The sequence below is a fragment of the Pollicipes pollicipes genome, unplaced genomic scaffold (assembly GCF_011947565.3).
Source record: "Pollicipes pollicipes isolate AB1234 unplaced genomic scaffold, Ppol_2.1 Scaffold_3087;HRSCAF=3621_pilon_pilon_pilon, whole genome shotgun sequence".
NCBI classification, from domain to species: Eukaryota; Metazoa; Arthropoda; class Thecostraca; order Pollicipedomorpha; family Pollicipedidae; genus Pollicipes; species Pollicipes pollicipes.
The window spans coordinates 14,384,628-14,403,369 of NW_023596225.1; the positions used below are offsets into that span (position 1 = coordinate 14,384,628).

At 53.8% G+C, this 18,742-nt stretch overlaps 2 protein-coding genes and 1 long non-coding RNA gene across 5 annotated transcripts in view; 1 reads left to right on the forward strand and 2 right to left on the reverse strand.

Moving 5' to 3' along the window:
• Positions 1-2,136: 2,136 nt before the first annotated feature.
• On the forward strand, positions 2,137-9,127 carry Hus1-like (Hus1-like checkpoint clamp component). 3 transcript variants are annotated; one of them, XM_037212249.1, is made up of 7 exons: positions 2,137-2,390; positions 3,350-3,457; positions 3,743-3,841; positions 4,065-4,174; positions 4,908-5,190; positions 5,865-5,981; positions 6,603-9,127. In XM_037212249.1, exons 1-7 carry the CDS (start codon positions 2,339-2,341, stop codon positions 6,686-6,688), a joined length of 855 nt encoding a protein of 284 aa, XP_037068144.1. In that variant the 5' UTR covers positions 2,137-2,338; the 3' UTR covers positions 6,689-9,127. The 3 variants fall into 3 exon arrangements, with proteins under 3 accessions (XP_037068144.1, XP_037068146.1, XP_037068147.1); XM_037212251.1 differs by having other exon boundaries at positions 5,010-5,190; XM_037212252.1 differs by having other exon boundaries at positions 3,350-3,381.
• Positions 7,575-10,347, reverse strand: LOC119089516 (uncharacterized). The gene is made up of 3 exons (XR_005093153.1): positions 10,308-10,347; positions 9,902-9,963; positions 7,575-9,529 (listed from the first exon to the last, which is right to left on the reverse strand). It is a non-coding gene; the product is annotated as an uncharacterized LOC119089516 (long non-coding RNA).
• Positions 10,348-10,353: 6 nt separating this feature from the next.
• Positions 10,354-18,742, reverse strand: part of LOC119089517 (uncharacterized) — a 35,132-nt gene continuing 26,743 nt past the window's right edge. The window contains exons 16-21 of the mRNA XM_037212253.1: positions 17,770-17,774; positions 13,844-13,961; positions 13,015-13,184; positions 12,152-12,282; positions 11,280-11,516; positions 10,354-10,390 (exon numbers count right to left, since the gene is read on the reverse strand). The gene's annotated coding sequence lies outside the window, so the exon portion shown is untranslated. The remainder of the gene's footprint in view (positions 10,391-11,279; positions 11,517-12,151; positions 12,283-13,014; positions 13,185-13,843; positions 13,962-17,769; positions 17,775-18,742) is intronic.

Sequence of the window (18,742 nt, forward strand, 5' to 3'; positions counted from 1 at the left end):
TTTGTTTGACCTTGACCTTTGAAGTTATTTTAATGCAGATATGACGAAAGAGGATATCACGAGCAAAAACTGACATCCCTTTTGTTGCACTTCCTTTATGAGCGAAGAAATGTCACTGGATCCCATTTTTATGTAAGCATGATTTTTTATCAAGAAATTGAGCTTCTGTGGTTGTGACGAAGGTGAATATCGCGGGGATCGGTGTGATGCTCATTTTTTGGATTTCTCAGATAAACGAAGGAATGCGAGGTTACTCAAGTTTTAACCTTTTGTTAACCTGTAGTGTCCAAGCTAAGTGACATAGAGAAGAAAGGATTACAGAAGCGTGAGTAGCTCAATGAATTGACTTGGGAAGACAGCTGTTGGAGAGCTGAACTCAACGCTCAATTTGAACACGAACACAACAGCGTTTGAATTTTTTTCCTGTATCGTTCCGTTATCCTTTAAACCTTTTCCTTACTCCCTTAGTCATACGCTCAGGGTGGTTCGACACCCAGCCGGTTTTCTCCTTGAAATACTGGTACACGACTTATCATGTATTTTCATTTGATGAAGACTGCTAATAGAAATGGTAGCGTGCTGTGCAGGCCATAAAGAACAAGATGTAGCACTCACAACACTCAGGGATATAATCAACACCTACACACTGGTACTAGCACTGGAAAACTACAAAGACCGACTGTCCATCGACAGTCACATTTCATCCCGCCTAACCCGGGATGCAAGGCCTAAGTCCTTACATGCTAGAAGAGGCACGGAGTCTCAGCAGCACATGTAGCGCTGGCCCTCGCCAATCCTGGCCAGAGCGAGTGACTCGAATTCTATAACCAAACATTTTATACCGCCGGAGAGTGGTCGGTAACGGTTGGGTAGTGTCAGCCCACCCGACGCTGAAGAGCAGTTGTTCGCCAGGCGTGAGTGACGCAGTTGCTGTGCTGGGCCACCGTTCAGTGGTGACGCCCTGCTCCTGTGCCCGCCGTCGCGTGGCCTAGGACGCTGCGGCGCATGACACGACGCGGCGGCCGTGTCAAGCCGCAGGGGACGCCGTGACGTCCGGCAGTGGCCACGCGGCGGCCGTGTCAAGCTGCAGGGGACGCCGTGACGCCCGGCAGTGGCCACGCGGTGGCCGTGTTGCTACCAGGGACGCTGTGACGTCCGACGGAGGCGACGCGGTGGTCGTGCTGAGCTGCAGGTTGTATGGGTCTCGTAACATCGAACGCGGTCCCCCCTCCCCCCGGCAGGCCTCCGCCCTCCGGGTGGACAGTCGTTAGCCCTGAGCGCCGGCCCCCGGGACGGGCCGGTTCGGCGACACTTCCGATGGCGTCCGAGCGTAGACCTTGAGCGCAGGTTTTCGGGACGGGCCGGTCCGACGGCCTGCCTTGTCCGGCGGCTTGGTGAAAGTGTGTCGGTCGCTGGGTCGGACTGTGGCACAGCTCTTATTTCCCACAATATCGGTTGATGGACATCAATGCACCGTAGTGGGCGAGCAGTACTAAATAATGATTATATTGGCAGTGCTTAATATAACTGTTATTCATCATTACAACGTCGTTTCACCAGTATCTCGTGGCATATCGTAGGTTGTTCACACAGCATAAGAACGTTGGACTGGTGGCACCCAAAAAACCCGGAGCTGAGTGTTTTTCTGACATTAGGTTCAACCATGACACCGAATCAAGTGAAAGATATCCGCGAAGAGATGAGTCTGGAAAGTATAATGGATAAGGCTCATGAATTTGCCCCCCCCCCGCACCCTGAAAGCGCAAAGTTTGACCCTGTTTTTAAGTCTGCAGTAGTAGTGCCGTTTGTAGGTAAAGGCTGCGGAAGTTTTCGCAGTTGAAGTACAATTGAAGCGTTGTCGCGTAGAACTATTGCCGTCGCAGCTCTGTCGGTCCACGTTTTGCAACAACACTATAGCCCCCCCCCCCTCCCCGTTCCTATATGAATGGCTTCGCGACAATGGCAAAGGTGATTTTTAATCTGGTGTGTTTTCTCTCAATGATGACGGGCAATGAATACATTTTAAAAATGGGAGCACTACGTAAGAATGTGGTAGCGCTGCCCACTATTTCCCAAACTGGCGCAAAAATGAAATAGACTGGCGCAGACAAACGCAATACGGTGTTTTCGGTTCTGCGGGTCGCTCGCGATCTCAGATATCTTCGTTTCTATTTACATTACTGGACCGAATCCACGGTTCGAGCTAACCAACCTTCCTAGCCCCATGCTAAGTGTAATGCCCTTGCGGCATTGAAGCTCAGCAAGGCGGTGATGCTGACTTGTTGGTGACAAGCAAACAACTCCGTGGGGACCTGTCAATTTCTGATTAACTTTGCAAATGAAGTTTCGGGGGAAAATTTCTGGGCCAGTATGCATCAAGCAGTTCACCTGTAAGTTATGCTTGTTGCTGTCATGGGGCTCTGTTCCTTATTCAGAGATGGAGGTTGTATATCATTGCCTGCTGCTCACCTGGGCAAGAAGTGTGGACCACAGGAAATTAAGCAAATTAGTTGTTGTTTGTGGATCATACATGGTAAAAAGACAATTGTAGGAGCTTTCTCATAGCTTATTTTTGTATGAAAGGCACCCGTGATATTTATGCCTGTGAATGGACTGTCCAGCCCATCATGTGATGTTTTCTCAAATAGGTTAGCATGCATGATAAGCATATAATATGGTATCATGACCATATATATGTATGTACATGTATATGTTTATGCATACATATATATATATATATATATATATATATATATCACCATATAGCATGATTTAAACAAGAAATACAACTTTTTAGCATTAAACTGTCACAGTGCCTGCTGCTAACACTGAAAAACTACAAGTGAGAAGCTGCTTACAATGTTAGGACTTTTCAATGATGCAGAATGCTTGAATGGCCATCGCAATGAAAGTAATTTATGGAAATAAGCTAATGAGTTAATGTATAGGTGACAGGAAATTTTGCACTGACAACCTAGCAAATGAAACTTGCAAAAAGCTGCAAACAAAATCAGTCATAGATTACATGAAGTTTAATTATAACAAAAATAACACTGCATTGCTTGATGCTTGCTCAATTACATGAACTGCTAAACCAGCAAATAACAGCCTAACAGGAACAAGGTATATAGTACCGATTAAACTCACAGTCTCTGGAAAAATTGATAGCAAAGATGTAATGATGATAGAATAAATGATGGTGGCAGATAGCACTAACAACATAGAATGGGATATGTGATGAACATAGGATAGCAGTGTTAGCTGCTCTTTCACCCATTTAAATACCATATATCCAAGCCATTTGGGGTGTTGTGATGCCATCGATGTAATATGATTTATCTTATTTCAGCTGTTATCAGTACTTTGGCAAAGCTTGCAAAGGTATGCACCTTTCGGATTACTCCTTCTCATCTCTATTTTGTAGTGATGGAAGCATCCAGCCTGAGCTCCACACCAGGTTTGTTAATATGATATGAAAGCAGAGGCTTTACATTTTGGTAACTTTGTTGTATGGTAGATTGTTGGGCATGTTGTATCAGTTATTTACATGCTTTCTGGTTAATGCTTTAAGGTGTAACAATTTGTCACATCTGTCTCAGGTAAATTGAAATAGATTATTATCTGGTAGCATGTGTTGCATTCAGTAATTGATCATAGCCTTTAGGTAACATGTTAGTGGATTGAGTTTGCATGTAACAAAAGTATATCAGTCTTTTTTGAGTCAAAGGTCTGTTCTTTTCAGGTTTGTGGTGTGAATTGCAACAAGGTCACTTCTTCAATGAGTATAATATGGAAGGAGTATCTGCAGAGTTTAATGAAATCTATCTAGAATTAAAGCCAGGTAAGAGTTGTGTTAGTGTGTAACTGACATATTCACCATGTGTAAATTGGGTTGTCTGATGAGCTTTTAAGTATGAAGTGATGAATCATGGCTAGTAGCTTCTGTTTTAAATTTTAGCAAAGTTTGAAGTATTGCATATCATGTGTTCTTTTCTGCCTTTGATTGCTTGTTCTGAGGCATTGATATTATAAATATTATCTTTACCAAGCTGTACCTTTTTCAGACAACCTGGCAAAAACACTCAGCATTTTAAAATCCAGCACTGCTGTCAGATCTCTCAAGATCAAGCTCACCAGGAAACACTCTGCATGTCTAACTTTTGAAATAGAGTCTGTGAGTAAAATCAACTAAATGTTTGGCTTGTGTATATCATGTGCATTTTGCATATATATATATATATATATATATATATATATATATATATATATATATATATATATATATATATATATGTATATATTATATCCAATATATGGTATGCTTACATATATAAGCACATAGCTTATAGCCTGCTATATATATATATATATATATATATATATATATATATATATATATATATATATATATATATATATATATATATGGTGTGGAACTGGCCTGTTGATCTTACATCTGCAGTCATCTTTCATATTCCTGTTATTTCCCTGTTTTTACATATGATGCTCTGGTAGTGCTGTTAGTGCACAAGCCTTTTTGGAGCAGTTGTATGCCATGCTGATTCATTTGATCAGCTGTTGTTTATTATTATATATATTGTGTTCCTTTTTGTGGGCATTTAACTATGAGTTAGAGCAGTCAGTGCTCCAGTGTTATTGTGGGCTCTCAGCTTCTTTTATTCGGCTGAGCCTCCGGCCAGGCCGTCCAGTCGTGCCTCTCTCCGATCTCTCGCCGATGGTCGGATGGAGCTGGGGCCGGCCGGCCGAGCTGGACGCGCGCCGTTGAGCCGTCACCCCAGCCACGTCCCCGTGACCGCTCGGTCCCCCGAGCCGTGTGGCCGTACCGTGCACCTGCACCCGCCCAGTGTGCCCGAACGCGGCTGACCTGCGGCGGCGCGCGCCGGCAGCCGTCGCAGACGTCTCTGAGTCGCCTCTGCACGCACGACATCCCGGTGGCAGTGCTGCCGCGCCGGCTCTGGGCCTCCTACGCCGAGCCGCGCATGCCGCAGTTCCAGGTCAGCTGCGACCTGCCGCCGCTGCGCCTGCTGCGACCCGTGGTCGAGCGCATGCGCGCGCTCGGCCCACGCCTGACCGTGTCGGCCAGCCATGCCGGCCGCCTCCTGCTGCGCGTCGAGTCGGACCAGGCGTCTGTGGCCACCCACTTCTGTGGCCTGCGCACCCACCCCGCAGGTGAGCCGGCCGCCGACCGTGTGTGGACGGGTCACGGTCACGTCACGGCCGCCGCTGGGGCTCCCGTGATGAATGCTCGGGTGGAAGTAAAGTGATTCGCGGTGATGGTGGGATCGTTGTCGAGTATACTTTCAACGGGAACTTGAGAGCCTGTTGGGGTGTATTCTTGGAGAAATAACGTGTGTTCAGTGTGAGTGGGGTTCACGTGAATGCAACTCCTACAACGCAAGCTTTGGAGTGGGCTTTTGCCAGCTTGCTATTTGATATTATAACTTGATTACTGTTAGTGCGTGCTATTGACTGCGTCGTATTCTCCCTCGCAATCCTCGATTCGGGAACCGTAAAAGCATCACAAATCGCTCTAGTTTCCATGTGATATCCTATCCATTTTATAAGCGTGTTGTGTGATTTGTCCGTCACCCATTTGAAGACCTGGTGCGCACCATGATTTCGTGGGGCTCCGGGTGGACCTGCACCGGGTTCGTCTGTGTGTTGATGCCGGCTGACATACCAAACGCTGAGGTTCGTGGGGCTCCGGGTGGACCTGCACCGGGTTCGTCTGTGTACTGATGCCGGCTGACATACTGAACGCTGGGGTTCGTGGGGCTCTGGGTGGACCTGCACCGGGTTCGTCTGTGTACTGATGCCGGCTGACATACCAAACGCTGGGGCAGGGCATGGCCAAGATCAGGAGGCGGACCAACAGCAGATGTTCGAGGTGCACGTGGACATCAAGCCGTTCGCCATGTTCTTGGCGGGCGATCAGTTCCACCCTGCCAAAGCTGTCTGCAGTGAGTGCTGGGATGGGTATCCGATCAGGCCCGGGGACACGGGGGGGGGGGAGGGTGGTCGTCAAGCTCTGCTCAGACAGGGTCTCATCAGTTTATTCGCGATGTACGGATGTCACACCAGCAATCGCCATGTGCGAATGTCACATCAGCAATCGCCATGTGCGAATGTCACCACCAATCTCCATGTACGAATGTCACATCAATCGCCATGTGATGTGCGAATGTCACACCAGTAATCTCCATGTGCGGATGTCACCAGCAATCGCCATGTGCGAATGTCACACCAGCAATCTCCATGTGCGAATGTCACTCCAGCAATCGCCATGTGTGAATGTCACCAGCAATCGCCATGTGCAGCGAAACTGTGATGTTAGGGAGTGATCTCTTTGTGTGTGCCGGGACAAAGTACACAATGAAATTGTACACCTGGGTAGCTTGATTCTCACTGTAATTGATCCGCTCGCCCATTGCATGCGGATATCCCAGGGACGTGTGCGCTCAGCGCAAGCCTTCGGGGCCTATTACAGCGGTGTGCCCCCCCCCCCTCCCCCCTCCCGATGCCGGTCATCACAGTGGCTTGGGCAGAAGCCTCCACGTGTCCGTCCGCCTCCACTGCCGCAGACCTGATCGAGGATCGAATGCTGCACCTGTTCCTGATCCACGAGGATATCACGCTGCAGTACTTCATCCCGGCGTGCAGTTCGTGAGGCGGCCGCCCGGGTCACCTTGGTCGGGCTGCGCCGGCCGGCAGAGGTTCGCGGCGCTGTGAGCGCACCGCTGCCCTGCCCGCCAGGCCCCATCGCCTTGCTCACGGCTGTCATCTGGAGCGCTTATGTCTACTTTCAAGCCCATGCTGCACGGCATGCTGTCCACGGCTCATCGGGAATGGTTGGAAAGCAAGACGTAAAGAACACATACCGTACCCGTTTAAGCCGAGCGTGGTAGGATCTCGAACTTGTAACTGCTGTGTTCGTTGTCTTATTATATTCTGGTTTGCTTGTATAGCCGGTTCAGTTCTAAATACTAATAGCCCCGCTTCGGCTTTCAGCCGAGGACCCCGTTATCGGCCCCTTTCGCGAGGATACTGCTGCTTTCTTGCGGCAAACCATAATCTTCGTGTATTCGCCAACATTCGATGCAGACTCACGCCCCATTAGGACCGCACTTTCGCTGCCCGGTCCGCGGAGACCGTATTTGGTTTATGTCTGGTAAATGACGCATCCAAAGCGGTGGAGGTGCGATGTGCCAGATGTGATACCGTCAGAGAACCCCAAACCGGATTTGATAGTCTCGGAGAGCCTCAAATCTGTGTTGCTATTTGTATTTACCGTTGTTGGCACATGCCTGAGGTAAACGCAGTGACAGACTTTCCGCACTTTTCTTAAGTTTACGCCAAACCTTTTGCGGAGTGTGGTCGTTTTGGCGATATTGGAGCGGATAAAGTACGTATACTGTGAGAATATTTTCGTCAAATTGTCTTATTTTCATCGGTGTAATTTTATCAAACGAAGTTCTTGTATCTGTATTTGGACACGTGAATGGGTATTTTTCGAGCCATGTTTCGTTGTTGGTCGTCGTGCGTAACACATTGTGCAGAACAAATGTATTTATTGATGTGGAAACAAAGACAATACACGTCGAATACACCAATGGGCGATCCGTTCATATTCTACCGTGCAGGAACCAGAAACTGATTTGGAACTGACAGGCGATTCACAGAAAACTTCAGCGTGCTCAAACGCAGGTTGTGGATGTTGCACACAACTACGCAGCACACGCCAACGTACGCACGGGAGCGCCTTTCGGCCATCATTCACGTGCACGAGGCGAGTTCGTTCCGCGAACAAACTGAACAGGGGGCAAGCGAGCAGAGACCCATTGCCCGCACGCTTGTAGAGTATTCGCGCCTGAAACCCAATAGTTAAGAGTTGTGCTGACGTAAGGCCATCGCACAGTTACACATTAGCGCCGTGAGCACTGCTGCGTGGCTGTCGCGAAGGCTTGGAAAGAATAGAAACTGCCCCAAAAGGAACTGCAAAATGATTTTAAAGAACGACGAGCAGATATAAGTGCTCCGCCGTTAGCTTTGAGGCACTGAGATATGAGCGGCGTGCAGTGCCATATGCCTTCAGACTCAACGCGGCTTAACAGCTGACCTGCGCGACACGACGGTGTGATTAACGGGGATCTGTCAGCCTAAGGTAGAGTCTAATTGCATCTGGGGTGAGTTACAACGCCTTCCCGACGAGCAACGTCTCCAGGCACTTTGGTATCTTCACACAGTAACAGTAAGAAAAAAGCTCTGTCTCCAACCAACATCTTCTACAAAACGAAATCCCGGTGAGTGAGTTATGAACTCGATGGCCACCCTTCGCTTGCCGTCACAAGACTGGCTAGAGCGAGCCGTGTCCTCCGGGATGGCCAAAGCCGGTCCCAATCACCAAACGAGCCTGTATCTGTGCCGTGCACGTGCAGAATGTGCCGCCCCGGCCACCAGCGTCTCGAGGACGAGCAGGCCACAGTATCACAGCGACGTTCCCCAGGCGTACCAGGCCGCCGGACGCGCGGTGCCGCGGCACCAACCGCGGCCGGCCGGCACCCGCCGCCGACTCCGACCGGCGACCGGTCCAGCTGACGACCAGACAGCCGCCAGAGGTCCGAGACCGGGCCCCCGACGTGGCCATGCATGTCATAAGGCGGCGAGAACGTAGCTCAGAGCGGGGGCAGCCCGTCAGCTTCATAGCCCAGCTGCTGGCCGAACAACAGCGTAGCCTAGTCGCATGACAGGCCACTAGCGTAGCAGCCAAGGTAGCAACCAGGTGTCTGTATCACTGGATGCGCGGGCCGGACTTCCAGCTTCGGCTACATCGAGTGACGCATTGACCGGGCCGACGCTGCGTGGTGGGACCTCAGGTCCTAGCGCCGGCCAACGTCCGAGGCTGCAGGCTTTGGACGTCGGCCGGCTGGTTGGTTTCGGCCGGTTGGTTTCCTATTCTAGGCCGTTGGACGTCGGACCCTGCTGCTGGAGGCGCCAGGTTCGCGAGTCTTAATCCCGTCTGCTTTCCCCACAAAGAACCACATCCAGGCCTCACCGTAGAAAAATATGGAAACCAAACTCCTCCAATACCGTCTACAGAGAAAAAAAACTGGGCACTGCCGGTGGCAGGAGATAGGATCTGCCAGCCCTGCTGATGTATGTTACAGAGGACAACGCAAGGGCCCCGGCGTTAACACAACCCCAGGCCTCACGTCTGCTGCGCCCGCTGCAGAAAACAACATCTGGCTATCGCCGGTGGCAGGGTCTCGGGCCTCCGCCCCGCCCCATCTACAACAGAGAACAACGCACGGCGCTGAGACCGCGTCACAACACGACGTCGACGGAGAGTGCGGCGGACGGTACCCTGTGAGGGGCGGCGGCAGGCTGGTCGGCGTCGGTGCTCAGTGCATCCGGGTCGGGGGTGGACCGCCGCACTCGCAGGCGACCGCTTTGCGCCAGAGGAACTCGTGGGTCAGCGGCGACTGGCACACCGTGAAGATGTCGCCGTCACCTGAAGGCAGCGGCGCGTCAGATGAGATGGGCGTCAAATGGCGACCTCGCGTTTGGCCGGGACTGACTGTGTGATGACCGGTGCTGCCATCTGCTCCACTTAAATCGTCAACGATCGCACATGTACAAAGGTAACACGAGAGGGAGTTGCCAACGCGGAAATGAGGCTGTTTGGCTGACAGTGTGCTTCCCCTGGCAACAACACTCGGATGGTGCTCCTGTTGTCCTTTAAAAGTGGTGCATCGCTCCCAGCTACTTTGATGATGTCCTACAATGGACAGTGTCCGAACATTGCATTAAATGAATACTACCGATTGTATGCGCGTTCATCCAAAACCTTTTCGTGGACGCCTCGTCTGGGCACAGAACGTACGTTTCACCACCATCGGCGCATCCATTCCAACCGGTGCCTTCTTCACGGTCATCTCCACCATCCTTGAGAACACGAGATTGGTGAGTATGATGGAAGAGCACCAACCATTTTTGGAGCACGCGCCTGAACATGTCGAACTGCAAGCTCGCATACGGTAATTCGATCACTTGCGACTCGTCATGAGGTAACAACCGGTTCAAAAGCCTCCCAAACACGCATTTCCATACGGACACGATACCGCCGACAACTAGAAATAGCAATTACACAGGATGATCCACATGCTGACTCCACAACGCTCCCGGGTGGCACATAACGCAGCAGACCTTGATGGCGCGTCCATCGTGGGACAACACCGGCCTGGTCTGTGCCGACTGCCGGGCGTGAGGGCTCTCCGGCCGACACTCACCTGGTGCACGTGTCGCGCCGGCTCGGAGCCTCGCCCGGCTGGCCGACCAGCGCCATACCGCCGCTGGCCAGCTCCCGGTGCAGCTGGAACAAAGGTCAGGCGGGGTCAGGCGGGGTCAGGCGGGGTCACAAGCGGCGGAGGACGCCGCAGGCGGGCGCAGCCTGCGCAGCGTTACGACGCAGGCGTGACGCGTCCCCGCTCGAGCGCCCCAGCGTGACGTTTACGCGCGGCTCGTCGTGCCTCCTCGCCAGGTGTGCGGCGCAGAAGCGCAACCTAGTGCAATCAACGGAAATACGTACGTCTCACGACGGCGAGAACACCTTAACGTGCACCGTTTTTGCTGATTCTAATGCAATTGACACTGGATTTGGAACTTTCATGCCGAAGCGGGAATCTACCCCTCTCAGGATATCATGCTGAGTAGATGTCATGCTCGCTTTCCTAGTGTGCTCGTTCTATCTGAAGGTTCTGACTTCGTGTCGCTATTCTTCATTGTGAGGTCAGGCACACTGTGTGTCTCAGTCAGTGTTGCGTTACCGACCGACTAGCACGTACGTTGGTCATCGTACCTCGATACTGTGCGAGTTTCCTACTCATCCGGTTCACCTCGGCTATCACCAATACTGGCACGTACGCCGGTCATCGTACCTCGATACTGTGCGAGTTTCCTACCCATCCGGTTCACCTCGGCTCTCACCAAAACTGGCACGTACGCCGGTCATCGTACCTCGATACTGTGCGAGTTTCCTACCCATCCGGTTCACCTCGGCTCTCACCGATTCGTCGCGTTCGATCGTGTCTGGTCAACACGTCCATATGTCGCACGAGATCGCCCTATCATTGCGCTGTCTGTCGCCGCGCTATCACCGCGCCGTCGCCGTGTCCTTGCTCATGAGATCAGGTCCCACAGGTCACATGGCCTGGCGTTCCAGTCGCCGTGACGTCGCCCCACGTGACGTCACGAATACTCACGTCAACAGCGGCAGAGACGAACTTGTCGAACACGGCGGTTCGGTTGAACAGCGAGCAGCGCGCGCGCCACCTTCCCCAGCAGCTTCATGGTCATGTTTTTCTTCGCCACGTTGTACTGCTCCCACGGCTGGATGGTAAAGTTGAGAGAGACGTTGTCCGACCTTCTGCAGCGCGCTCTCGAAGAAGTCGTAGGGCAGCGGCATCATGGGATGGACGTTCTGATCCTCGAACCAACGGCTGTGTGAGCAGGGGTGTCAGACCGCCCCGGTGCGGCGAACCGTGGAGACTGGGGCGGGGGGGGGGGGGGGTTCAGAGGGGAACGAGCCGTGCATACGTGAATCGAGGTTTACCTTTTTCTTACGTAGCTGTCCAGTGGTCCAACACGTGTATGAGTTTGCTGTGAGTGAGAGATGACGTCTTATAGCTGCCACAATAAGAGGACGATTTATAACCCGTGAGATCAAGCCTGATATATAACTGTGATGTCCTTGATACGTGACCCGCAACGCCTAAGCCGTCGAGATTCCTACATGCAGCTTCCACAGATCTCCAGACGCCATGGTGACGAGGGTCGACGCCGCCATCAATGCCGCCTATCAGATCGACAATGGTGCATTGGTAGGCAACGGTAAAAGCAATGCTGGATTGCATCGCTGCTGGCGTGGCTTTTGCGAATTTGACGCATCATGCTCATCACTAGTGGAAAGCAGAGCTCAAAATCGCCCGAAAAATTGAGCGGGCCAGGCGTCTCTGAAGTCAATCTCACCCATGCTTCACCACAAGGCCACCGTTCAACTTCAACAAAATTTGGGTGAACCATTGATCGCTCGTCCCCCACCCCGTGTCCCCACGCCAATACACACTGCTCTCACCCCATGCTCTCCTCCAGTGCCGACGGGTAGCCCTCCCCGAAGAGGGCGATCTCCTTTCCGGTTCTCAGCTCACGGATCAGCCGCTGCAGGTTCGCCACGAAGCCGCTGTCGACCCGCTCGTAGCCCGGGATCTGCGGCCGGGCGGAGGTGGGACGGCCGGGCTCAGTCGGAGGTGGGACGGCCCGGCCCAGTCGGAGGTGGGACGGCCGGGCTCAGTCGGAAGTGGGACGGCCCGGCTCAGTCGAAGATGGGACAGCCGGGCTCAGTCGCAGACGGGACGGCCGGGCTCAGTCGGAGATGGGACGGCCGGGCTCAGTCGGAGATGGGACGGCCCGGCTCAGTCGGAGATGGGACGGCCGGGCTCAGTCGGAAGTGGGACGGCCCGGCTCAGTCGGAGGTGGGACGGCCCGGCTCAGTCGGAGGTGGGACGGCCGGGCTCAGTCGGAAGTGGGACGGCCCGGCTCAGTCGAAGATGGGACAGCCGGGCTCAGTCGCAGACGGGACGGCCGGGCTCAGTCGGAGATGGGACGGCCGGGCTCAGTCGGAGATGGGACGGCCGGGCTCAGTCGGAGACCGCCGACCGTGCTCACACGGCCACTGGGCAGCACTCGCCACGTGGATATTGTGGCCAACTTGACGTCACGCGGTGACTCCGATGCAGCGCCGTGCATGAAAGGTGACCACGCGGTCGGTATCCCCGACCCCAGGATATGTTTGGCGTTTGTGGCCCCCTGTTTGCCCTGCTCCAGCCACAGAGGCGGACCTGGCATGGGTCAGTTGAAATGTAGTGCCCACCAGCTGCAATTAGAGCGGGCACACACTGGCTGAGGCCTGGCACCCACCAGCCCAGGCTTGAGGCTCACCTCCTGCACGGACGTGCCCCAGACGATCGCCTTCAGGAAGCGGCGGAAGTTGATGTTCATCTCCTCGGACATGCAGCCGGGCAGGTTGAAGGTCTGGATAGCTGCCGCGTTCCACGTGACTGGCCACCCTGCCCACAAACTGCTGCAGCCGCGACATGGGGCCCATCATCCTGCCGGCGGGACCAGCCGCTCACCTCGCCGTCGCAGTGAGGAAGCAGGGCCGAGACCGCGGTCCGCTTACTGCCGTCCGGCCGAGACCGTGGCCCGCTTACTGCTGGCCGTTAGAGACTGCGGCCCGCTCACTGCCGGCCGACAGAGACTGCGGCCCGCTCGCTGCCGGCCGTCAGAGACCGCGACCCGCTCACTGCCGGCCGTCAGAGACTGCGACCCACTCACTGCCGGCCGTCAGAGACCGCGGCCCGCTCACTGTTGGCTGTCAGACAGTCTGGCGCCGCACATCAACTCATCGGAACACGCCTCAGGCAGCTGGGCAGCGACGAGTCGTGGGTCCGGTGCTCGGGGCTATACCAGCCATATGTCTGGTGTTCTCCTCGTATAGGCGTGGTGACAGCAGCGTTACGGTGCCTCCACATGCGAAAATGTCCGGCAGCCGGTCGTTCTCACGAAAGTTATTTCGGAACTCCTCTTCGGTTATCCCTACTTTTCCAACACGCGCGACCCTATCCAGATGTGTGCAGCAAAAGACGCAGCTGCGTTCGTTCAGGCTATTCAATGCTTGGGGCGCATGCACCGCAGCGGCACCGACTATCATCATTACAGGCTCAATAGGTAGGAGCACCATCGAAAAGCGGGTGGGAAGGTTACCCACCTCATACCCATTTCTTCCTCCATTCCGCCCTGGTGCTGACTGTAGGAGCCCTCGAAGAAGGTCGAGTAGCTGCCTGATCCGAAGTTAGGCATGTCCGTGGCGTACGGCTGGTACATGTCTGGAAACGACACCGCACCGCCGGTCGGGCCTCGACGCGGAACACAGCGGGTCAGGATGAAGGCCGCGCTCACCGTTCGACTCAGCTGTGACAGCGAACAAGGCAAGGTCCCCTTCACGCCAAGCAACTGCGAAACGTGCTCTCAAAACTAGGAAGACGTGGTTTGATCACGCCAGGGCTTCCAATCGCAGGACACTCAGTTCACAAACGTACACGCATGATGGATATGGGAGGTCGTGCGAGCGGTTTTACATCTACCGTTGCTTTTAACACGAAGGCTTTTTTATTAAAAAAACGTGGTAGCTTTTCAGGCCCTTTGCCCCTTTAATACCAGTGAGATACGAAGGATGCAGTGACCGCACATCGACTCGGGGCTGTCCCGTCGGCAGCTGTACGCTGCTTCGGCCATGGCATGAGCCCATCAGATCCGTGCGCTGCACCGCACATACCAGAGAGCTTTCGGCGACGACAGGCTCGCAGGGGCCGTAACGATCGAGCTGTTAACGCGTCGGTCTCTCATGTGGGAAGTCCGGTTTCGCACCTGGGTTGCACCATGGCCCTGAGCGCTCATATGGCCAAGGTAGTCGCTGCCGCTCCATGCAAGGGACGTGACGATATGCGTCGCGTTTTCTAAAGGCATCAGGCCCTCACATGGCCAGGGAACTTTTGTTACGGTGCCATGCACGCCCCCGACCCTGGCGGCTGCCTTTATGGAAGCTGCCATAAACTATGGCGTATGCAGTGGCGCACGCAGGGGGGCACAGGGGCACGCGCCCCCTTATGTTCCGAGGGGCCCAAAGGACCCTTCGGAACCTACGATTAAGGGCCCAATTGAGGGCCCGAAGGGCCCAAATGGCCGGAGGGCCAGCCGGAGATCCCACTCAGGGTCCCCGGCCCGCAGGACCGGGCACTCCAATGCCAGCCAGAGCGCCCTCCGCGTTGATCAGGGGCCCACTGAGTCGATAAAGGCCCATATTTCGGTCCGACACCACCAGTAACGCACAGCCGGCTCCGTGGCGGCATGGGCCTGAGGGCCCATTTCTAAAGCAGGGACTAGGCCGGGGTTGGCAATTAATATTGCTCGTAGACCCACGGCGCCTAGCAGGGGCCCTATGTTGTCAAGAGGCCCCGAGTCGTCCAGGGGCAGTGTTCGAGGAGGCCCGAGGAGCCTAGAGGGCCCACGGGTCCGACAATCGAAGGCCCGACTGGAGGGTCCAAAGGCATAAAGGGCTGACCGGAGTCTTATTCAGGGGCCTCGGCCCGCGAAGGCGGACGCTCAGATATTGGTCAGAGGGCCCTCTGCGCCGATCGGGGACCCCTGAGCCGATATGGGCCTATACGTCGGTCAGGAACCACCGTACCACATAGTCGGCTCCATGTCGATATGGGTCTGAGGACCCACTTCCCGATCAGTCATAAACCCGAGCCAATGGTTTACACTGGTCTGGGGTTTTGTTTTCTGTCAAGGGCCCACAGCGCCTAGCAGAGGGCTCTGTGCTCGCAAGGGCCCCGAGCCAAACAAGGAAAGTGTTCGATGACGCCCACAGAGGGGTCCGGGCGGCTCATCGGAACCGACGATCAAATCGTGGTTGGATCGACGATCGTGGTTGGAGGGCATAAGGACCGGAAGAACTGGCTGTAGGTCACAAAAAGAACGGCGGCCCGTGGGGTCGTGACCTGAGATATCAGTCAGAGGTCCTCTTACAGTGTTTGAGGAAACCCTGAGACAAGCGGCTATCTAAATCTGTCACCGACTGAGACCACGAACACCGAACAGTCGGCTCCATGTCCGTCTGGCCCTAAGACTCATTTTCCAAGCAGAAACGAGGCCGGGGTCCGCCATTTTCAATGTTCGGGGCCGCTGACAACAAGGGGATCCTGTGCCGGTTTGCGGCCACAGTGCCAAGCAGGGGTCCTGTGGCGGCAAGCGACCCGGTGGTGTTTGAGTGTCAGTGTTGGAAGTCGGTGTGGTGTTTGAGGAGCAAGAAGAGGGGCCGGGGGTCACTAAAGACCAAAGATTAAGGGCCCGATGGGATGGCTGAGGGATCCGAGGGGCTGGCTGTAGGTCACATTGGGGACCCCGCCCATGAAGTCGTGGTCTCAAATGTCAGTAAGATGATCTCTTTCACCGATAGGGACCCCTGAGAAAGTGCGTTCCTCTATTTCGGCCATAGATCACGAAAAACGAACAGTCGACTCGGGGCTGCTCTGAGCGCTGGGGCCCACTTCTCAAGCAGGGACAAGGCCGGGCCTCCGATTTGCATCGGTTGGGTTCTTGTGTCGTTCAGGTGTTCATAGTGCCTAACAGGGCACTGTGGTCATTCTGCGTCAACAAGGAACCTCGAGTCGGGAAAGGGGAAAACAAACAGGAAAATATTTGCTAAATAGGGGCGGAGACGGAAGCCTGAATGGCAGAGGGTCTCTTGCGATGGTCCGGCCATTGGGCAATTAGAGGAAACGTAAGAAACTTATAAGTGCTCATATTGCGGTAAAAGAAGAGTCCTGTGCCAGTCAGGGTCCCAGTACCGAACGGTGGGCCCTCCAACCCCATTCCAGCATGGGTCCGTTAAGCCCAGCTGGAGTCTGTGTGCCAATAGTTTGACCACCTGCGGCGAGCAGGGATGCTGTAGCCTTAATAGCGGTTCATGCGTCGACCAGCGGTCAGCTGTGCGGGTTAGGAGGCTTGCAGTGTCAGGGAACGGACCAATGTGATGTGATGTACCCCTCTAAGGACCTCCGGATCGGCCAGAGGATGCCGCCGGCGACTTCTTTCACGCAATAATTTCACGCATGATTTTGTCGGTAACCTTACTAAAACTTTGGGCAAAACTGATCTCGCAGTAGCTGACTTCAATAATAAATGGTCAATATCCGGCGATTTGTTTGCGGGGGGGGTCGCTTTTACTATCGGGAGGCCTTTTGTCAACCCTTTGCCCCCCCCCCTTGCCAAGGCCTGGCTGCGCCGCTGGGCGTATGCCATCAAGGACACAAACTTGCGATGCCCAGACGTTAGGTGCGGGTCATGTTCATGGACAGCAGCAATGCGCAGTTTCATCTGAAACGGAGAATGCCGCTGACGAAAAATGTGAAGATGCTGTTCAGTTAAGTTCCCGGCGGTTGGTGGCAAATGCCCTACAAGTTGAAACATCCCCAACCCTCTGGAAACATAGTACGCAGTTAGGCAGCGTGGCCACACACTCACGGTTGCACAGCGCATGCGCACTTATACGCATTGCATATCATGATATGGATGCCGTTGCATGCCACGTCACATGCTCCGCCGTGAACCATAATTTGTTCTGAAATATCATGCTCCTTCACTCGAAAAGCCGTTTGTGGGGACGAGTGACAGACGCGATCTACGCAGACAAAATGGCATCGGAGTTTGGCGCGCAGCAGCCGTACTTGCGCAGAGGTTCGGCGGACGCCGAACAGCGCCGGCTCAGCGCCAGTTTCAATGAAACGGATTCACGCTGAGGGGCGTGCAGGCTACTGGTGCGCTGCCGGCAGCCTACGGGTGATCGGATGCACACAGCTGAGTGACCCATGTCACTCATAACCTCAGTGACCCACGCCTCTTACGACACACGTCAGCGACCCACGTCACTCATGACATGCACGCGCGTGAAGTGCAGAGGCGTGTGCAACGCGTGCAGCGGCGTGCACACACTGTTGGTGCACGCCAGCATGTCCTCCACTGCGTTTTAGGCCACGCCTGCGCATAAACCATATCAAGATCGAACAAGACGTTGTGCCTTAGTAAAAATGTGCGTGTCTTTGTGGTACCAGACTTAACACATTCGGTTACCTCCACTGTGACGTTCGTTGGAGGAGCGAAAGAGAGAAAAATAGATCAACGACAGGTAGGCATTTGGGCAGCCGAATGACATAACTCCAGCATAGAAGCAGTGCACATCCATCTACGCATGTCAAACAACCACGAACATGTTCATCAATCAGGCAATTATTGTACAACCCGAGCGCCCAGAACGGTGTAAACACCGCACAAGACGTTTAAAACCGCACACAGAGCGGCGTTTTACGTCTTGTTACAGGTGCCTGATCACTGCGTTGATTTACGAAGTGTGTTGCGGTGGGCGTGGCACGCTGTTTCTCAAGTAGCCCTCGCCAGACTGCGGCGATCTCGTGTCGATAACGGTGCTTCCCGCTTGTTATCTCCTACATAAGTGTCTTATGCGCTTGTGCTTATGCGTTGATGGGTGTGTTACTTGATTCCTTGCGTACCAAGATCATTAATGACGGCGATGTTTACATCCTGATTTCAGACGACCTTATTAAGCCACTCGCGAGTATGACAAATGTCATAATGGCTTCCACTAAAGTGACTAAGCTACTCGCGGGCAAACAGTAACGTGATTTGTCCTGCAATGGCGTGATATGCCCCACGGGCTTGGCAAAAAAATAACAAAACAGTCAGTTTGGTAAAACGTGACATGATCCCGTTTAACCGGACCTCATAGGCAACAGAGAGAGAGGACCTAAATGGCCCCCTAGTAATACTCTATCACTGTTAATTACGTAGTTTGTGTTACACAGACTGGGTTGCTGACCAATAAGTTTCCACTACCACGTCACACACCAGCACCAGCACAAAATTTTGGGCTTGTTACACCGGTGGGCTATCGTCTAGCTAACAATGGGGCTTTCACCATCGCGTCAGCCACAAGAATCGCGAGTCCTGCACCCGCAGTAATTATGTGAGGATAGTGAATGTCACCAACCCTCCCAGCTCATTGTATGATAACGTCACAGAAGCAAAA

Bases quoted from the DNA above. Each gene is read 5' to 3' on its own strand.
- Hus1-like (XM_037212249.1), top strand. From the start codon at position 2,339: ATGAAGTTTCGGGGGAAAATTTCTGGGCCAGTATGCATCAAGCAGTTC. The intron at 2,391-3,349 runs GTAAGTTATGCT...ATCTTATTTCAG, and splicing joins ATGCATCAAGCAGTTCACCT to CTGTTATCAGTACTTTGGCA. The intron at 3,458-3,742 runs GTTTGTTAATAT...TGTTCTTTTCAG, and splicing joins CAGCCTGAGCTCCACACCAG to GTTTGTGGTGTGAATTGCAA.